The sequence below is a fragment of the Fukomys damarensis genome, unplaced genomic scaffold (assembly GCF_012274545.1).
Source record: "Fukomys damarensis isolate Sample0158 unplaced genomic scaffold, DMR_v1.0_HiC HiC_scaffold_16, whole genome shotgun sequence".
NCBI classification, from domain to species: Eukaryota; Metazoa; Chordata; class Mammalia; order Rodentia; family Bathyergidae; genus Fukomys; species Fukomys damarensis.
In genome coordinates this window covers 11,995,391-12,016,922 of record NW_022900928.1, presented here as the reverse complement: position 1 = coordinate 12,016,922, position 21,532 = coordinate 11,995,391, and the positions used below count along the sequence as shown (strand labels likewise).

The following is a 21,532-nucleotide window of genomic DNA, read 5'->3' as shown; positions in this document are numbered from 1 at the left end:
TCTGTCCATTTCTTCTGTGTTTTCCATTTTATTAGAGTACAGGTTCTCAAAGTAGATATTAATGATCCTCTGGATTTCTGTGGGATCCTTTGTGACTTCTCCTTTTACATTCCTGATTGCATGGATCTGAGCCTTTTCTTTTTTTGATAAGGTTTGCTAAGGGTTTATCTATTTTGTTCATTCTTTCAAAAAACCAACTCTTCGATTCATTTATTTTTTGTATCATTTTCTTAGTTTCCATTGCATTGATTTCTGCTCTAATCTTTATAATTTCCTTTCTTGTTTGAGCTTTGGGTTTTTCCTGCTCTTGTTTTTCTAGGAGTCTAAGATTCATCATTAGGTTGTTTATTTGAGCTTGCTCTGTTTTCCTAATGTGGGCATTCAGTGCTATGAATTTTCCTCGTAGAACTGCTTTCATTGTGTCCCATAGATTCCTGTATGTTGTATTGGCATTTTCATTTATTTGTAAAAACTGTCTGATTTCTTCTTTAATTTCCTCTGTGATCCATTGATTGTTCAGGAGAGTGTTGTTCAATTTCCATGTGTTTGTGAAGTTCATATGGTTTCCTATGCTATTGATCTCCAGGTTTATTGCACTGTGATCTGATAATATACAGGGAATAACTTCAATTCTTCTGCATTTATTCAAACCTGTTCTGTGAGCTAATATGTGATCTGTCTTGAAGAATGACCCATGTGCAGCTGAAAATAATGTATATTCTGATTTTGTGGGGTGGAACACTCTACAGATGTCTAATAAGTCCATGCGTTCAAAAGCTTGGTTCAGTTCTAGTATTTCATGGTTGATTTTTTGCCTAGATGATCAGTCTATTTGTGATAGTGGGGTATTTAGATCCCCCACTACAATTGTATTAGTACTTATTTGGTTTTTCATGTCACTTAATATTTGTTTTATATAGTTGGGGGCATTTATATTTGGTGCATATATGTTTATGATTGTCATTTCTTCCTCTTGAATTTTTCCCTTTACAAGGATGTAGTGGCCTTCTTTGTCTCTCTTAATCAGTTTTTGTTTGAAATTTACTTTGTCTGCGAATAAGATTGCTACCCCTGCTTTTTTCTGGACTCCTGTCGCATGGAGAATTGTTTTCCATCCTTTCACTTTCAGTTTATGGGCTTCTTTTTGCACTAGGTGTGTTTCTTGTATACAACATATTGTTGGATTTTGCTTCTTAATCCATTCTGCCACTCTATTTCTCATGATTGGTGAGTTGAGGCCATTGACATTGATGGTTGTAACTGATATGTATTGACTTATTATTGTCATGTTATTGTCCTTTTGTTAACTTTTTAATTTTTTGCCATCTCCTTTTAGTTTCTTGCCTTGGCTATTTGATTTGCTCTGTTGGGCCTCATGGTGTTGTGATCTTCATTGTCTTTTTCTAGGATATTGTTTAAAATTTCTGGATAAGTATTCATGAAGTTTATCAAGTGTTCTTTGTCATGGCAGTATCTTATTTCTCCATCCATTTTGAAAGAGAGTTTTGCAGGATACATCAGTCTAGGTTGGAGGTTGTTTTCTTTTAGGACTTGAAGTACCTCACTCCAGGCTGTCCTTGACCTGAGGGTTTGTGTTGAAAAGTCTGTTGTGATTCTGATGGGCTTTCCTTTGCATGTGATTTGTTTCTTTTCTCTTCCTGCTTGTAGTATTTTGTTCTTCTGTTGGGTTTCTGGGATCTTGATTATTATATGTCTAGGTGTAGATTTTTTATTTTTATTTTATTTTTTTTTTAATCATGGCTAGTTGGAGTCCTATATGCCTCACTTATCTGTATGTCAGATTCTTCCCGTTTGGGAAGTTTTCTGTCATTAATTCTGTGAACAGCTTTTTAAAGTCATTTGCAGTTTCTCCTGCTACTTCATGGATTCCTATCAGTCCTATGATATTCTTCCTTGCATCGTCTAGGAGTTGTTGGATCGATTTCTCATGATCCCTGACTGTTTTTAAGAGACCTCTCTTTTCACGGTCACTGTCTGCAGATCCTATCTTCTATATCTGAGATTCTATCTTTGCAGTCTTTTATTCTGTTGTGTACGTACACTTTCAATGGAGTGTTTAATTTCCTGGATATCTGTTTGAATCTGTTTAATGGATTCCATTTCTTTCCTATGTTGGGCATTCATTGTTTCCATTTCTTTCTTATTCTGGGCCTTCATGGCTTCTATCATGGTCCTGAGCTCATCTATTTTTTTGTCAGTTTCTCTTCTAGAGTCACGAATCATGTCTTTCCTTTTGCTCACCATCTCTATGGTTATCTGGGAAATTATTTCTGTTTTCAATTTTTCTAGAGCTTTATTGATCAGTTTTGTTACTTCCTGTGCTGTCAGTTCTCAGTGTCTTGGTGGTTCACTATCAGACTTTTCATCCTCCTTTGCCCTACTGTTTGCCTTTGGTGAACTGGAAATCTGTCTTTGTGGCTCGATTAAGTGTTTTCTCATCTTTATTTTTGCTGTTGGGTTGTCCTTGATTCAATCTCTGGGTCATTAAGTCTTGCTGTGTCCCAGCCTTTGATTCTCTAATGACTCATAGACATTCTCATTTTTATAATAGAGAAAACAACTGGTCAAATCAATCCCTATCCTTTATCCCAATTGATACAATCAGGAACACATAGGATCAGTCACCACCCTTTATAGCCCACCATGCCTCTGCAGTGTGCATCAAAGGCCTGCCACAATCAGGGGATCTGGGGGGGGGGGTGCCTGCACAGCTACCCTCCTGGTTCTTGATGAGGAGCAGTGATACCCTCAGGAAAAGGCGCGGCTCCGTGGACCCGTAGATTGGGCCCTGGGCGGCGAAGGGGATCTCAAGTCCAAGCCAGCCGCTTTCCCGAAACTCACCCTCTTGGCGCTGGGTCAGGAGAAATCTTCTAACTTCATTTTGTCCTCTTCCCTCCTATTCATGCTCCAGATACTGTGATCTCCTTTTGGTTCCATGTGGAGTTTTTCCGTGCCTTTACATTTGCTCTTCCCCTAACTAGCTTTTACGTGTCTGTAGACATGTTTTAATGTCACTTCCTCAGAGAGGCTGTCCCTGACCACCCCATCTAAAGTAGCTTCCCCCAGATCCAGTCATTCCATCTTGTTAGCCTCTCTCTCTCCTTCATAACATTCATCACTTTCAGAGAAGATCTTGTTTGCCTGACATGGGGGCACATACCTGTAGTCCCAGCACCCAGGGATTTTGAGACCAACCAGCCTGAACTACGCAACAAGACCCCACCTCAAAGGGGAAAAAAAAAAAAGATCTTGTTTTAGCCAGGTATGATGGCGAATACCCAACAAAAATCTTGTTTGTGGTACTGCACCTACCTGGTAAGCCACGAAGTCATGAGTTCAATCCCCAGTATCCCAGTTGCAGGGTAGAGCAAGGGATCTTGTCTGTGTCTTTTAATCACAAACTGCTGGTCAGTGCCCTCTCAGTGTTGTAAATTCCATGGGGTTTCATTCTTGTTTGCTTCAGCATATGGTATATTCAAAGCACTCAGTAATTATTTGATGACTGGTGTGATCTTTTATCTTTTTTTCATGATCTTTTATCTCCTTGTGGGGAAGGAGGGTGTTGGGATCAAGCCCATGGGCTTTGCACATGCTGCATAAGCATTTTTTCCCCCTTGTCTCACCATTCCCTGGCCCACCTTTCATTCCGCATATACCAAATTGCGTATCAACTCAAGACCATATTATTGGGTCAGGGATTTAGCTCAGTTGTTACAGTGCCTGCTTCGCAAATGCAAGGACTCGAGTTTGATCCCCAGTACCAAAAAAAATAGACCGTATTATCACATTGCTTTTATACTTTTGTTTAAGCAGCTGTCCTTTCCCCCGTGTTATTCTTGCCCACGTCTGCCTGACAAACACCTGTTTATCTTGTGCTCATTGAAGCTTTTTTGAACCTCCTCCCCTTTGGTAGAATTGAGCACTTCCTCCCTCACAGCACCTATAACGCTTGCCTGCCGATAAGGGCTTATAACCTCTCTTCCTACTAACTCGTACTTGGGCTCCTGTGGCACAAGGTTCTCAGTGGCTCAAATAGTTAAGTGCTTTATATGTGTGAGGTGCTAGGAATAGGACAGTATATAAGAACAAGGTCAGCCTCAGGGATTTGTACGAGAGAGAGGAGATTGGCAGTTTTAAAGTAAAATGACATAAAGCCCTGATTTTTTTTTTTTTTTTTTTTTTGAGAGTGACAAAAAGGGGTAACATGATGGCATGACCAGATTCCATGGGGGGAACTACTTTAGAGTGAGTGGCTGTGGAGGCCTCTCAGAGGAAGTGACATTAGAACAAGTGTCTCATTTGTCTTCAAGATGGAGCACTTAGCTTACACCCAACCTTTGTTTAAAAATATTTAGGGGCTGGGGTTTAGCTCAGTGGTTCTGCCACCAGCCTTGCAAGTGCAAGGTCTTGAGTTTGATCCCCGGTACCAAATAAAAAGCAGGACATGGTCGCACACACCTGTAATCCCAGCACTTAGGAGGCCGAAGTAGGAGGATCACCACAAGTTTGAGACCAGTCTTGGCTACATAGTTCAAGGCTAGCCTGGACTGCCTAACAAGAGCCTGCTATAAAATATATAGAGTTTTTGTTTTTGTTTTTTTAATTCTGCCAATATCACATTTTCTAGAGCTTAGAAAAGTTGATTGTCCTGGCTTGACTAAAAGAAAAAGTAATAGGGCCGTGTGTGGTCGCACACACCTGTAATCCCAGCACTCGGGAGGCTGAGGCAGGAGGATTGCTGCGAGTTTGAGAATAGCCTGGGGTACGTAGTGAGTTCCAGGTCAGTCTCAACTACATAGTGAGACCCTTTCTCTAAAAACCATAAAGAAAAAAGAAAAAGTAATAAAGCCAGGATTTGAAATCTGCTTCCGTGGTCCATGCTTTTTTCCCTACTGTCTTCGGTTCTTTAGTGTTTTGGTGGCTACATCAGAAATTGCTCTTTAAAAAGGAAAAGTAGAGGGTTAGGGATGTAGCCCAGAGATAACGTTTGCCTTGCAGGTGTGAGGTTTGTTTGTTGTTGTTGTTTTCTGGAGGGGCGGTGTTAATGGTACTGGAGACTGAACCCACAGTCTTAATCTGAGCCATATCCCCAGCCTGTTTTTTATCTTTTTATTTTGAGACAGGGTCTTACTATGTCACTAAATTGCCCGGGCTGGGTTTAAGCTTGAGATCCTCCTGCCTCAGGCTTCCTTGGTGCTGGGATTACAGGCATGCACCACCTGTGCCTGGTAGTGATAATTCTTAATTTTTATATGTATAACATCGTTTTTTTAATGTTTACCTATAAAATTTAGTAACATTCATGAGAATCAAGTCCTGTAATTTGGCACATTTTCTTCAGCTAATTGTGTTTTGCAGTAAATAAGAAAGTTAGAACCCTGCTTTGCTTTTAATCTCCCAAATTTTTTCTCACAGGGCTATGGCATTTCCTCTGTGCCCTCTACTTCCAATTCTAAACCCATCAAGGAGAACAGTAATGCTGCCATCATCAAGAGGTTTAACCATCATAGTGCTATGGTCCTGGCAGCAGGTCTCAGGAAACAGTTAAGTATACATGAAAGGGTGCCATCTCAGGCTCCTCTGCTATCCGCGTGGATTTAGGTGGTCTAGCTTGCTTGCGGTTTTTAACATTAATTTTCCCCCCTTTATTTTCAGAGAAGTACAAAATGAACCAAATGGCGAGCCCAGCCGCATGGATGGAAGTTCTGGAGATGCAGACTGCTTTCAGCCGGCAGTCAAAAGGGTATGGACCGTTTAGGGCTTGGGTTTTCCAGATTTAAGATAGCCGTGAGTACTTTAGATTGCTTAGTGGGAGTATCTGGCTGCAAATGTAGAGTGTTACAAAGCTCCTCAGCTTTAGTTTAGCCAAGTTTGCATGGATTTAAATCTATTGACTTTTTATTCATTGTTTTTGTTTTTTGTTTTTTTCCCCTTCACATATATTCACACAAACTATTTTTTTTGTATGGTTTTGTTTGCTGGGAAAAAGTATTCGACAAAGATGTTAAAAACAAAGGCCAGGGATTTAGCTCAGTGGCACCACACCTGCCTCACAAGTGGAATGCCCTGAGTTTGATCCCCAGTACCACAAAAAAAAAATTTTTTTTTTTCATGTATATGATTTAAAAAGAAAATGAATTTGCCTTCCTGTTAAACATAGTGTTTCAGACCTGGATGTATTGTCTCATTAAATATTTTTAAAAATAATATGGGACTGCTGGGCATGGTGGCGCATGCCTGTAATCCCAGCACTTGGGAGGCTGAGGCAGGAGGATCACTCTGAGTTCGAGACCAGACTGGGCTACATAGTGAGTTCCAGGTCAGTCTCAATTACATAGTGAGACTCTCTCAAAAAACCAAAACAAACAAAAAAATAATATGGGACTATCAGGCTACTTGCATATTTCTGCAAATTTGCTAAGATATTCTAACCCCTCTAATAGTTAAGACCCTTCCTCCCAACGTATAAAAATAATGAGCTGAGCAGGGTGGTATACACCTATAATCCCAGTTACTCAGAAGACTGAGGCAGAATGGCTGCCTATTTGAGGCTAACCTGGGCAGCTTGCAAGACCCTATCTCAAGATTTACACTCATTAAAAAAAAAAACAATTTACACTCATACTTCCATTTCTGTTTTTGTGGTATCACAACTCAAACTCAGGACCTTGCACTTGTCAGGCTGGCGTGGTGCTACTGAGCTAAATTCCCCAGCTTAATTCCACTCTGCAGGGATCTACTTCTGGTCATTTGCTTTAAGAAGCAAAAGTGTGTGCAAAGATTTAAATACAAGTATTCATTATAGTATGAAAAGCAACAGTAGCAAACTTCCTAGTAACTGTGATGTGTCCTACAGTGGAGATCTGATGCAGCTGTTCATTACTTTAAATGATTAGCCTGGGGTGTAGCTACTGGCAGAACACTTGTCTAGTATACAGGAGACTCTGGATTCTATCCCTCACACCAAAAAATTTAATATGAAATAAGAGCTCGTGACATAAAATGGTCCCCAGCTTAAAACTTTAGTTTTACCATGGATTTATTAGGATTGATTTATTGATTTATTTATTTATTTATTTATTTATTAAATAATTGCATGTTCAGCTCATGATATTTTCAGCTGCAGAGGGTTTTGTCAGGATATGACTTCATTTAAAGTTGATGGGCCAGGGAATTAGCTCAGTGGTTCTGCTGCCTGCCTTCGAGTGCAAGGACCCAAGTTCAATCCCTGATACCAACAAAACAAAAAAGTTGAGGAACAGCCCAGTATAGTGACCCCTTTCTGCAACCCCAGCTGCTCAAGAGGCTGAGGCAGGAAAATCATGAGTTTGAGGCCAGCCATAGCAACATAATGAGATGCTGTCTCAAAAAAACAAATAGCTGGGTAAGGTAGCTTACTCCTGTAATCCCAGCACTCTGAGAAGCTAAGACAGAATCACAAGTTCAAGCCAAGCCTGGGCAACTTTCTGAAAAAAACTTTGTTTCTCTGTTGATTTTCCTAATACACAATAATAAGCACTGGCTATAAATATTCCCCCAAGTCAGTGGTTGACTGCTGCGTAGGAATGGAAATTAATAGCTGGGGTGGGCTGTGGAGCACAGTGGTGGAGCCTATAACCTAGTAAGCACAGTGCCCTGAGTTCAATCCCCAGCAGTGTAAGAAAAAAACAAAAAGGCATAAAGATGTATCAGTATGCCTTAAAGTTGGCTCAAGGATATAAATTGATTTTGGTTTTTTTGTTTGTTTTTGTTTGTTTGTTTGTTTGTTTTGGAGTATCAGTGATTGAACTCAGGACCCTGTGCTTGCAAGGCAGGCAGTGGATACACTGAGCTAAATCCCTGGCCCTGAGGGGTATTAAATTGAGAAAATAGTAAAAATATGAGGTCAAGTCTAGGTAAAACACTGTTAAAACAGGAACAGTTTAAATGTTAAGTTTTCAATTGACATTTTTGAGATACATTTCATAACCTGAATGTTCTGATTCTATGCTGGGTAGCTACAGGTGAAAGTTGGCCAGATGAAATGCATAGCACCACCATGCCTGGCTATATGATATACAAATCTTTGTGCACCATATTGACAAAAATTAAGAATTTAGTAATCAAATGGTCAGAAAATAGGTACTTTATGCCTAAGTGTTGATGAGAAAATAAGTTCAACCGTTTATTTATGGAGCAGTCATCTCTAGGAAGTAAAGCTCATAATGGGGAAATTTCCATTTTTTACCAAACCACTATATGGTTTTACTTTTTCAGACATCTTTGTTAACCTGTATATGAAAAAGTTACTGGGCCAGGGACTTAGCTCATTGGTTCTGCTGCCTGCCTCGCAGGCGCAAGGTCCCAAGTTCAATTCGTGGTACCAAAAAAAAGAAAAAGAAAAAGTCACTGACAAAAAATACTCTGATAATAATTACAGGCAAAGTTACAAGAGTCCATTGAATATGAAGACTTGGGAAAAAATAATTCCATAAAAACGATTGCACTAAACCTCAAGAAGTCGGATAGGTAAGTTTGGTCAATGGTAAATAAATTTGAAACAGAACAGTTATGTTATGAGTCACTGCAGAATATAATCTGCAAGTACAGCATTCATTTTTTTTAGTCAGTTTATCACCATGAAAGTACAATATTCCTTTCTCTTTAAAAAAATTTACTTTTGGGTGTGGTGGCTCATGCCTGTAACCCCTGCCCTCCAGAGGCTGAGACAGAAGAATTGAAGTTAGTTCAAGGCCAACCTAGGCTACCTAGTGAGTTTGAGACCAGCCTGGGGCCGGGGATTTAGCTCAGTGGTTCTGCTGCCTGCCTTCGCAAGCACAAGGTCCCAAGTTCAATCCCCATACCAAAAAAAAACAACAACAACAACAACAACAACAACAAACAAACCAGCCTGGACTACATAGCAAGGCCCTGTCTCAAAAAAAAAAAAAAAATTATTTTACTTTTATGCATCTCAGGAAAGCCTCAAATACTAATTTTGCATCATTGTATTGTTTCTTGCTTCTCTTATGAGGTTTTATTGAAATAGCTGTGGTATCTTTTTTTTTTTTTTTTTTTTTTTTTTTTTTTGCTTTGCTTTGAGGAAAAATGTATTGACCACTAAAATCCTGGAAAGACAGATATTGAGTACTTTCACCATCTGTGATTGGTTACTTGTCCTGTGCTACATTTCAGGTATTACCATGGTCCTACTCCAATTCAATCAGTACAATATGCAACAAGTCAGGACATTATTAATTCTTTTCAAAGTATTAAACAAGAAATGGAAACTTATACACCCAAGTTAACTCAGGTAGGTAACTTCTGTGTAAAGACCAGACTTCCTTGGGCCGGGGATTTAGCTCAGTAGAATTCCTTTACTGTAGTTCCTTCCCTAATTTATGAGCACAACCAGATTGAATTGTACAGCTGTTGGATTTAAAGACAGTATACTGGGCCGGAGATTTAGCTTAGTGGTTCTGCCATCTGCCTCACCAAGCACAAGGACCCGAGTTTGATCCCTGATACCAAAAATAAAGAAAGACAGTATATACTGCTAAATAAATTTTTTAACAAGATGTAGGGCGAAAACGTGCTTGGTATATTCAAGAAGCAAGACGCATCTGAATGTAATGAATAGTAATTTGATTCCAGGGGTTTCACTTCAGAATGCTCACTCCTCCTGGGAAAGTCTCTCTAATTGCCAAACTGATTAAGGCCATTACTCTGGTGCTCTGCATAAGCTCAAACTCAGAATATGTGAGGTGGAGCTCGTTATAGCTTCATTTTTCTCACCCTTCACATTTCAGTTCAACAAATTCTGTCAGTTCTTCTTTAAATATTTCTTGACCCCATCAGCTTAGTTTAGGCAAACCTGATAAGCTTTCCATAACATCACTGCAAGTTACTTCTAAAAGCATGTATTTGATCTCATCACTTGACAGTTTAAAATCCTTTTATTGCCTCCCTTCATTTCCATAGAAATAGTCCAAACACCTTGTCTGTGTGCTAGACCAGCTTCATATCTAGTATTTTTTAATCAGACTCATATATACATAGATTTCTATCATAAACTCTCCATTGGAAAATAGATGTACCGTCCCACAAGTGTTCCACTATTGATTTATCCCTCCTATAACCACAGTATCTAGCACTTGTTAGGCACTCATGGAATGGATAAATTATGTCCATAAATATTGATTCTGACATGATGAGAATATATTTTCCCCTTTTGATTATGTTTGGTCATTTCCTTAAAAATTAAAGATAAGGAAGAAAAAATTAAAGATAAGGGGCTGGTGCCTTAGCTCAGTGGTAGAGCATTTGCCTAGCAAATGCAAAGCCCTCGGATTCAGTCCCCAACACCATAAAAAAAAAGAAGACAAAATAAATAAAAAATGAAAGACAACCCATTTCTATTCTGTTGATTTTTCCCCCCAGTTCCTATCAAGGATACATGTCGACATATGGCACATTTGTGGTGATCTGTTTTGCACTGACTGTGATACAACCCAGGCCTTCACTATATACTGAGAACAAGCTCTACCTGTGAGCTATGTTCCTAGCCCCATTAATATGTTTTACCTGTTTCCCTTAAACTCAGTTTTACTTTCATTTGTTGAATTGGTTCTTGAGAAAGGTCTTAAGCCAAAAAGCTAGTGAGTTTTGAGTTTACTGTGGACTTGCCTGTAACAGTAGTCCCCGTTATCCACAAGGGACACCTTTCAAGGTGCTGCAAGGCAGACCTTTTATTTTATTTATTTATTTTTGGTACCGGGGATTGAACTTGGGTCCTTGTGCTTACAAGGCAGGGGGCAGAACCCCTGAGCTAAATCCCGGCCCTAGACCTTTTAATTTACTACGTCTTTTGTCTTGACTAAGGACTTACCACCAGGCACTGTAGCCATAACATTAGAAGTTTGAGATAATATCAGCAAAACTAGCATGACTTTCTTTTGAATTCTCCACAACTTCACACACAGATGATTTCTTTCTACCATAGATGTTAGTAACCTCAGCATTTTTTCCTTGCCTAAGTTCAGAGCTTTCAATTAAAGAAAGCAATTTATGGCTTCTCTTTGGTGTATCTGAATTTCTAGCATCAGTGTTCTCACATTTAGGGGCTATATTTTGTTCTTTCCCTTTGTTACCAGGAATCAAACTCAGGGACCTTGCACTTGCAAGGCAGGCACAGTGCCACTGAGCTAAATCCCTGGCCCCCATTAGGGGCTACTATTAAGTAAAACTAAAGTTATACCCCAGCACTGCAGTCAATACCAAGCAGTAGATCTAGTAACTGAGATGACTGTTGAGTGACTACAAGTGTATACAGTATGGTGGTGCTGGACAAAGGGCTGACTCGGGTTCTTACCAGGACGAAGTAGCAACATTTCATTGTCCTACTCGACTGGGCTCAGTTATGGGTTGGTTCGTCTAGAATTTTCCATTGAACATTTTCAGACCATAGTTGACTACAGGTAGCTTAAACTCCAAAGCAAAACTAGTGATAAGAGGGGATACTGTGTCTCTAGAAGATAGCTTTTTCCTCTTTCAACACAGGTAATTTTTGTCCTCTAGGAGAGCAGTTCACTTTGGTTGCTCTAAATGGTACTTGTATACAGGAATAAATGCTTTACTTTTTGCTGTAAAACAAATGACAGGAAAGATGGCAAAAGGGAAATCAGTTTCTGTGTCTCTTCTTTCAGGTTCTCTCAAGTAGTGCTGCTAGTAGTACCATCGCAGCACTGTCACCTGGAGGAGCACTTATGCAGGGAGGGACACAGCAAACCATAAACCGTAAGTGCAGGGCCACCTTCGAGTGCCAAAGTTGTACTGGCTTTAGTTTTGGGACAGTTCTGGGGTCTTCACTGAGCAGTCATTTTGTATGTGTGGTGCTAAGAGTTGAACCCAGGATCTCATGCATGCTAAATATGCACCGCAGTACCTTGAGCAGTCCTTTTGTAGAACAGATGTAGGAAAATAGCTTACCCTGTGGCCTCTTCCTTCTTCTGCAGAGATGGTGCCAAATGATATTCAGTCTGAATTGAAACACTTGTATGTGGCTGTTGGAGAACTACTTCGGCATTTCTGGTCCTGCTTTCCTGTTAATACACCATTCCTAGAAGAAAAGGTGGGAACCAGTTAATTCTAAGCACAGCTAGTTACTGTAGTAGTCACTAAGGTATTTTTAAATAGGAAAATATAATTGAGTGTTTACATGTGTCAGACTCTGGTGTAACCATTTTTCATACCTTGTTTCAGTTAAGCCTCAGTGTCCTTATGGAGAGTATTTTGATTATACTCGTTTCATAGGCTAAGAATCTGAGACCCAGACCAGTTCCATAACTAATCATACAAACCTACCTCCAAGAAACAATAAATTAAATAAACAAGCTCGTACAAATCACATGAAAAAAATCACATATATAAATTTTTTTTCCTGGTTCAATTTTCTGGTGAATGTATATTCACTACATTTCCTTTTTTTGTTTGGATGGTTGGTTTTTGGGTTTTGTTTTGTTTTTTTGGTACCAGAGATTGAACTTGGGACCTTGCACTTGCGAGGCAGCAGCGGCACCACTAAGCTAAATCTCCAGCCCTTCATTTTCCTTTCTACCTCCATAGTGAATGTATCATTTTCCCAAGAGGGTAAAAAAAAATTTTTTTTTTTTTTTGGTACTGGGTTTCGAACTCGGGTTCTTGTGCTTGCAAGGCAGGTAGTGGAACCACTGAGCTAAATCCCTAGCCCATAAATTAAAATTCTATTCAGCTGAAACATCACACATAGAATTCAAGCTTTATTGCCGGGTGTGTTGGCACACGCCTGTAATCCTAGCACTCTCAGGAGGCTGAGGCAGGAGGATTGCTGTGAGTTCGAGACCAGCCTGGGCTACATAGTGAGTTCCAGGTCAGTCTCAACTACATAGTGAGACTCTGTCTCCAAAAACAAAAATTTTTTTAAAAAAAAAAAAAAAAAAAAAAAAAAAAAAAAAAAAAAAAGAATTCAAGCTTTATTAATGATGAAATGAGAGCAGTGACCACGTCAGGTCGAGCTTCAGTTCCTATTGCATTACAGACACACAAACTGCCAGAGTAGGTTGTCTGTGTCTCTGAAGCAAACGTTCAGTGGTACTCAAAGACGAGAAATGCAGTAAACATTTATAGTCGGGGAAGAGAGAGAAGACATACACTTGGTGAAGTCCGTTGGGCAGATGGAACATGTTGTTTGAAGTTCCTCTGTTGTGTCAGGTCCTCCAGCACACTCTGTCGCCAGCCACAGGCCTTGTACATGAGCCTCTCGCTTTCCTTCATGGTGCCTTTGCTACACCTAAGTGGGCAGTGGCAATACGCCTTCTTTGCTTTCCCATTTCCGTGTCTCATGGAATGATTTTGATGCCCCAAAAAGAAGTGAAAATTTCTTGAATATTTTAGTGACAAATCTCAGAATCTTCCTTGCAATCTTTCTTTAAAATGTGGTACACCTGTTACATTTCTTAATCCAAAGAGCATCTCAGTCATCTCTCACAGATCTCTCACCTCCTTCCTACCCCATGAATTCTGCCTGCTCTGTTTTTCACTTAATTATGAGCAATAAATTTATTATTTTGGCCAGGCATGGTAGTGCATGCTTGTAATCCCAGCATTTGCAAAGCTGAAGCAGGAAGATTGCCACAAACTGGAGGACAGTCTGGGCAACACATACTGAGACCCTCTCTCAAAAAAATAGAATAATATTTTTTAAATAAAACTTTAGAGGATTACAAAAAAGTAGAAATACAAATTGTTCTGAGACAAAAAATAAAAGTTTTAAAGAATAACTGATTTGGTACATTTGTTAATGAAGCCCAAAATGAGGGCTGGGGACAGATAGCGCTAGCTATTTGCAACTCTCTTTTTAGTGCTTCACACTGAACTCTACATAGACAAGCACTCTACTGAGCTGTACATCCAGGCTCAATCCTTAACTGTTAAACACTAAAACCTTTGGAGAAAATTGGAGTTGAGAAGTAGAAAATTACTTAGAGCATTGATTTCACTTTAAAACAATTATTAAGAAAAAGATACAGAGCCAGTGTGTACCAGCACACCTGTAATCCAGCACACTGAGGTTGAGGCAGGATGATCATCACACAAGTTCAAGGTCAGCCTGAACCCCCAAATTGAGACTCTGTCCCAAAAAAACAAAAAGATACAAAGTAGCGGTATAGCTTAGTGACAGCATGTACTCGAACACATGCACAGCCCTGAGTTCAGTACTCTACACCCCCCAAAACACAAAAATAGAAAAATCCTCACTAAAAATGCTACATAGAGCTAGTTACTATTGCACATACTTATAATTCTTATAACTTATAACCTGCCTCACTTATAACCTGCCTCACTTATAACCTGCCTTGGAGGCAGGTTAAGTTTAAGGCAAGCATGGGCAATTAGCAAAACTGTCTCAAAGAATTTTAAAAGGTCTATGGGTGTAGCTCAGTAATAAAATGCTTGGTTGACATATACAAGGTCCTGAGTTCAGTCCCAAGTACCAGAGAAAGAGAAGATGTACTAGGGAACTGATTAAAGAATAGCTAGGCATGGTGGTACACTGGGGAGGCTGAGGCAGGAGGATTGCTGAGCTCAAGGTCAACCTGAACTGTATAGCAAGACCTTGTCTCAACACCCCCCCACCCCACCCCGGCACAAAGGGAAGAATAATGCTTCTACTGGGCATAATAGTGCACACTCCTAATCTCACCTCCTTGGGAGGCTGACACTGGGGGATCACAAGTTCAAGTCCAACCTGGGCAATTTTGAGACTGTCTCAAAAAAGGGCCGGGGGGCCGGGTGTGGTGGTGCATGTCTATAATCCCAGCACTTGGGAGGCAGAGGCAGGAGGATCACTGTGACCAGCCTGGGCTATGTAGTGAGTTCCAGGAACCACCCAAAAAAAGCTACCAGGTGAAGCTGAGGTAGGGTGATTACAAGCTGGAGGGAAGCATGTGCTACAAGGCCAGTCTGGATTATATAATGCCTTCTATCAAAACATGCACAAAGGAATTAGGGCTAGGGATTTTGCCTAGCAGCACTGCACCTGCCTTGCAAGTGCAAGGTCCTAAGTTTGATCCCTGGTACCAAAAAAAAAAAAAATGATTGTAAGTGGCCAGTATACTTAAGAGGGAATTTTCATATTTACTAGTACTTAAATGAAATAAGTCCTCAGCGAAAGAATATTTTTCACCTGTTAACAGAAAAAGTCAGTATGTTGAATTACTAAAAGTCCTTGTTTTCATTACATCATAGGACAGAAATTCAGCATTTAGAAATTTACACTGTGGAAATGATAACATATAAAATGTTTAGCCTCAGAAATGTTCCTCTACCAACGTGTAAGACAGAAAAGTTGGTTTGCCAGGCACAGTGTTGCACGCCTGTAATCCAAGCACTCAAGAGACTGAGGCAGGAATATTGCCATGAATTTGAAGCCAGCCTAGGTTACATAGAGAGTTCAAGGCTAGCCTGAACTACAAAGCAAGACCCTGTCTCAAAAAGAAAGATGATCTCTGAGTAGGAGATACAATAGATATATTTTTATTTTCTTCCTTTTGCATGTTTTAATTTTTTTCTGTAGCAGAATTCAACTATCATATAGAAGGTCGGTAATATTTATCTCTTGGTCCCTACAGGTTCTTTATGGCATTTTTTTTTCCTGCAGGTTCTTTGATATCTCTTTGTAATTCATTATTTTTCATCTTTTTTAGGTTGTGAAAATGAAAAGTAATTTGGAACGATTCCAAGTTACAAAGCTTTGCCCATTCCAGGAAAAAATTCGGAGACAGTATTTAAGCACAAATGTAAGGCAACAATCTGATTATGATTTTTTTTCTTTGCAGTAAAATGATGAGATTAATTTTGCTTTCCTATAAATGAGTAGATACTGTGTTCTTTACTGTTGCTCATTGCTGCTGTCTATTTTTTATTGTAAGGTGTCATGCATTCAGAAGAGTGTAGGGGCCGGGGACTTAGCTCAGAAAAAAAAATGGAAACAGAAAAGTGAAGAATACATGTTCTCATCAGTCAGGAAATGTAGTACAGTGTTACAGTAACTGAGGTATTCTGAGAGTTGCAGGCCACTACTAATCAGGCATTTGTAATAATCATCCGTTTTTCTTTATAGGTTTATAGTTTATACATGTATAGCTTAAAAAAAATTTTTTTTTGGTACAGGGGATCAAACTCATAACCTTGGGCTTGTAAGACAGGCACAGTACCACTGAGCTAAATCCCAAGCCTTATAGCTAAAAATTTGTATTATTAACTTGGCAAAACAGCATACATAAAGTTAGCACTGGAAGGAAAGGCAAATTCTTTACTAGCTCATGGTAAACTGAACAACAGTTCCTGGCTTCAGCTTCCTTGATGGGTTACAGCAGGGAGGATTGTTGAGGAGGAGAGAAGTGTCACTTTCACCTTTGTTGTTGTTTTCTGTTTTGTTTGGTACTGGGGATGGAACTCAGGTCCTTGGGCTTGGCATGGTGCCACTGGGCTAAATCCCCAGCCTTTAGCTTTATTTTGTTTGTTTATTTTGGGAGGCTTTTGTTTTGTTTTGGTACAAGGAATCAAATTTGGGTCCTTCCTTTACTTGCAAGGCAGGCAGCAGCACCACTGAGCTAAATCCCCCCAGCCCTTTAGCTTTGTTCTTAAAGCAAAACAAAAGCAACTACATAAAGCATTTTGTGTTAATGCAAATCCTTCGAGATAACATGAATGATAGCACATACAGATGTAACATCCACTATTTCAGTAACCAGTATAATCAGAAAGGGAGTTGTACAATTGAAAGGTTTTCAGTTGAAATGAGTTTTCTCATAACATAAAAGTGCATCACATAAGATCACAAGAATCTTGGCGTGTCTCCCACAACAGATTAAGGGTGACAAATAGGTTTCAAGTTTTGTACCTTCTCAGTTGATTATAACTGTCTGGAACAGTGTTGAAAAGGATTCTGAGGTCATGTGCAGCCTTACAGAAGGGTATGACATTCATCTACTTGGCACTCTAGCCAGACATGGGGACACAGGCCTGAAATTCCCACATTCTGTGAATCTGAGGCAGGAGGGTGGCAAGTTCAAGCCCAGCCTGTGCAGTCAGCAACTTCATGAGATCAAGCCTCAAAAAGAGGGGATTGAGGGCCAGGGATTTAGCTCAGTGGTTCCACCGCCTGCCTTGCAAGCACAAGGTCCCAAGTTCAATCCCCAGTACCAAAGAGGGGTGGGGTGGAGGTGTAAACTCAGTATAAAAGCCCTGGGTTCAATCCCTAGACCTGAAAAAACACTGTAAAAATAATTGGCACTCTCAAGCCCACTGTTACTAATCAAGCAGAATGATTAATTTTTATAGTTTCTAGACAGAGCTAAGTAACATACCCCTTGTCCCAATAATGATAATAGCCCCCCAAAGTAAGATAGTTTGGAGAGGCGTCCCTGAGGATCACACCCAGGGCCTCACACATGCCAGGCAAGTAAGTGTTCTACCACTAAGCTAGCCACACTACATGAGCACAGAGTCCCCCCCCCCAGTCTGTATTCAGGTCTAAGATGTTGAGGTGTTAAAAGAATTGCAGATAGCCCAATGTCCATCTCCATGCTCCCAAAATTGACTTAACAGACTTCACAAGCCTTTACTTTCACCTTGTAAACACTGCTAATCTGAAGAACCATTCCGAAGAATCCCGCCTCGACAGTCTGCTGGGTATGGTGGCGCATGCCTGTACTCCCAACAACTGGGGAGGCCGAGGCAGGAGGATCACAGTGATTTTGAAGCACCTGAGCCACATAGTGAGTTCAAGGCCAGGCTGAAATACATAACAATAACCTTCTCCAAGAAAAAAGAGTCATAGTGATCCTGTTGCATTTTGCTTATGTCCATGATGAGGGCAAAATCCTCCACCTATAGTCCTAGCCTAAGATGTGACATCACACGTTTTGTAAAACATTGAAACCACTTAGATTTTCTATAATCTGCTGAGTTACATTGCAGTCCTAATGTGCTGCAGCTAGAAAACACCTTTAAAAGCAGGGAAGTGCTTCTTAAAATAGTGCAGGAGCTTTTGAAAAGCAGTGATTCCTGAGGACTGAAGATGTCGCTCAGTGGTAGAGTGCGTGTTTCGTGTGCATGTGGCCCTGAGTTTAATCTTAACACTGCCAGGAAAAAGTTCCTGAGTTGCATCCCACCTTGCTGAGTCAGAATCCAGAGGGAGCAGGCACTTTTCAGATGTTCTGTACAGATAATACTGACACTGCCCTTCTGGCCTTGGCTGGCAGACCAGTGTACACCTTAGTTCAGCTCTTCGATTTGACAGAAGAAATGGGGGCCTACAGTAGTTACAGCTGTCACGTCGTTGCGTTGCTGTTAATGATAGAGTAGACTTGACAACCTAGACGGAACAGGTAAATTTCCAGCCTCTGCATCCCACTTGGTCCTTTTCCCGTGCAGAATGCGTCCAGTAAGACCTTTGCAGAGGGCTGGCATGCTGCCTCAGTGACTAGGGAAGCACTGAGGAGCTGTGACGATTTCCTCAGAGTGGGCCCAGGTTCGAGTCAGTGCCTGGTCGTTACGCGTCTTGCCATGTTTTGCAGTTGGTAAGTCATATAGAAGAGATGCTGCAGACGGCCTATAACAAGCTCCACTCATGGCAGTCACGGCGCATGATGAAGAAGACGTGAGGAGTCTATGGTGCTCACAGGTCTTGTGAGATTGTGAAAACTGTGACCTGCAGGGACTCTGGAAACCTGGCCTGACAAACATGCAGATGCTCACCAAGGAGTAATGACAAACATCTGCAGCGCACCACTCCCAGAGCTGATGTTATTGTACTTGCACATTGGGAACGAAAGGGAAGGAAGGGACCGTGCTTCAGCTAAGCTCTGGGGAGGTAAATTAAGGCAGAACCAAAATGAGCTGAGTTGCAAATATATATGTATATGTGCGTACATGTATATGTGTACATATATATGTATTTAAAGACTGTTTACTGCAGTTACTCAGGAACTGCTTTTGATTCACATTAAGCTGCTTTCAGAAATCTAAAAACACTTTTTTAAAGGGTGCGTTGATAAAATCTGAGTTTTTTTTGTTTTGTTTTTTTGTTTTTCAGTGTAAATTTTTTTCCTAAGTTTATGACACAGGGTAGTCCTTAAGTATTTCTCCTCCATCCTCCACTTGCATCCTAAAGTTTTCCCAAATTCTAGTTGTACACTTACTTCAGCAAATTAAAGAGAGTACTTTCAAGTGAAGCAGAGGGAGACTGTTGCTCAACCATCAGGAAACAGTTGTAGTCAGAAGGCATCATTTCGTCCTGTGTTTCCTACGGAAATAAAAACAGTAAATAATTGCACTGAATGTTTGTGGTTGGAGTCCCTAAGTAAAGGGGGAATATTTGCCGAAAGTCGAATGAGTTTTAATGCAGAATTTTGTCAGAAGACAATAGCACTGCATGTTTTTCTTTGAGTGCAAATGTATATTGCTAAGATTTTTTTTAAAGATGGCATGTGCTTTGAAAAGAGATTGCATTTTTAAGAGTTTAAAAATCTTACAAGTGAGAAATATAAAAAGACTTACTTATTTTCACCTCTTTAGAAAAAATAAAAGATGTTTCTCATATCTCCTTTTCTCCAGTATCTGACTGTTACTGTCCTTGGCGTATCGATAATCATTGCATAGTGACTTGAAAAGCCTAAATGCAAAAAATATATTTGTGTGTTCTCATTTCTGGAATTCGTGCCATATTTTGTTCCTATAGGATCAACTCACTGTTTACCTGAAACTTTAGATGCTTGTATTAAAAATTACACAGAAAGTAAAACTTTTTACAGATACTCTTTTAACTGGAACACATCTTGTGATTTCTCATGTGTGATAACTTCCTGGGTGGGCTGCTCAAGGACTACCCATTTTGGTTTTTTTTTACATGTTTGTAGTACATGAAGTTTACGTTCATCGTGGGGAATAGGTGTATATACAGAATGCAGTTAGTGTCTTTTTTTTTTTATTCCCCTCTCCTCCCTCCCTCCCCCTTTAAGTCTTCTTTCCCATTTTCATTCTTGCTGATTAATCTTAGCTCAAGTTCAGTACATACATTGAGGGTGTTTTTTTTGTTGTTGTTTTGTTTTTTGAGACAGGATCTTGCTCTGTAGTTCAGGCTGGACTTGACCTCACTTCTCACTTCATGGCCCAGGCTGGCAATGAACTTGTGGCAATCCTCCTACCTCAGCCTCCTGAGTGCTAGGGTTACAGATGTGTGCGCCACATTATATCCTTTCCTTTCAAAGCTATATTATAATCTGATTATCCTCAATTATAATGATAACAGGCCAAAACCGTTCAGGCTTTAAATTGGTGAGAGAAGCCACATAACCTTACACATTCACTTAAAGTCATTTTTGGGGGGGAGTGGGGACGGGGATGGAACTCAGGACCTTGTGCTTGCAAGGCAGGCAAGGTGCCACTTAGCTAAATCCCGGGCCCTTAAAATGCTTTTTAAATGTATTATTACCCCCCAAAAAGTATTACCCCCATTACTCTTTTTTTGTTTTTTGTTTTTTTTTTTTGGTACAGAGGATAGAACTCAGGTCCTTGCTCTTTCGAGGCAGGCAGTGGAACCACTGAGCTAAATCCCTGGCCCACCCCCATTACTCTTAACAGCAATGACATAAATAGAAAAAGCCTTTAAAATAAAGTAAGTCTAGAGCTGGGGATTTAGCTCTGGTTCTTTTACCTGACTTGCAAGCACAAGGTCCCATGTTCATTGCCTGGTATCTGTCTGTTGGGAAGAGCAGATGGTAATCAGATACAACACTGTGTTGAATGCTGTGTTAAACATTAAATGATACATATAATGAAATTAAGAAAAGACAGTTTTGGGAGATTTGGGTGGGTTCATTAAAAAGATAATATTTTGGGCCGAGGATTTAGCTCAGCGCCGCACGTGCTGTGCAAGCACAAGTTCCTGTGTTCAATCCCTGGTACCAAAATTATGTAAATGAAAGCTTCAAGGCAAATACCTGTAATTCCAGTGTTCGGGAGGCTAACAGGAGAACTGCAAGTTCCAGGCCAGTCTAGACTACAGAGGAAGATCCTGTCTCAAAATTTGGTCTGGTAGCCTGTTTGTGATAATTAACCTGAACAAGATTTTTAAAATCTGATGTTGGCAAAAATAAAACTTTGTAAGACGAGGCTGGAAATACAGCAAAGGCCCTGGGTGGATTCAGTGCATAGTAGGAGAAAAACATACCGTGACCTGGGCATGGTGGTACACACCTGTATTCCAAGCTACTCCGAGAACATGGCTGGAGGATTGCAAGTTCAAGCCTAGGCTAGGCAACTAAGCAAGACCCTGCCAAAAATATAAACAGGTTTAGTGGGGCCAGGGATTTAGCTCAGTAGCACCTTGCCTGCCTTTGCAAGGTCCTGAGTTCAATCCCCAGTACCAAAAAAAAAAAAAAAAAAAAAAAAAAAAAAAAAAAAAAAAAAACAAACAAAAAAAAAAAAA

At 40.2% G+C, this 21,532-nt stretch overlaps 1 protein-coding gene and 1 long non-coding RNA gene across 2 annotated transcripts in view; one reads left to right on the top strand and one right to left on the bottom strand.

Annotated features, from left to right (window-relative positions):
• The window catches only part of Gtf2h1 (general transcription factor IIH subunit 1), a 44,975-nt gene extending 24,921 nt beyond the window's left edge, over positions 1 to 20,054 (top strand). The window contains exons 8-15 of the mRNA XM_010615134.3: positions 5,437 to 5,564; positions 5,677 to 5,764; positions 8,441 to 8,529; positions 9,196 to 9,313; positions 11,706 to 11,796; positions 12,015 to 12,130; positions 15,744 to 15,836; positions 18,621 to 20,054. Of these exons, the coding sequence (XP_010613436.1) occupies positions 5,437 to 5,564; positions 5,677 to 5,764; positions 8,441 to 8,529; positions 9,196 to 9,313; positions 11,706 to 11,796; positions 12,015 to 12,130; positions 15,744 to 15,836; positions 18,621 to 18,707 (810 nt within the window). The 3' untranslated portion in view covers positions 18,708 to 20,054. The remainder of the gene's footprint in view (positions 1 to 5,436; positions 5,565 to 5,676; positions 5,765 to 8,440; positions 8,530 to 9,195; positions 9,314 to 11,705; positions 11,797 to 12,014; positions 12,131 to 15,743; positions 15,837 to 18,620) is intronic.
• Positions 1 to 21,532, bottom strand: part of LOC104856028 — a 37,055-nt gene that overhangs the window by 9,718 nt on the left and 5,805 nt on the right. Inside the window, exons 2-5 of the long non-coding RNA XR_778530.3 lie at positions 21,301 to 21,376; positions 19,603 to 19,717; positions 19,245 to 19,348; positions 11,989 to 12,118 (exon numbers count right to left, since the gene is read on the bottom strand). This is a non-coding gene — a long non-coding RNA (uncharacterized LOC104856028). The remainder of the gene's footprint in view (positions 1 to 11,988; positions 12,119 to 19,244; positions 19,349 to 19,602; positions 19,718 to 21,300; positions 21,377 to 21,532) is intronic.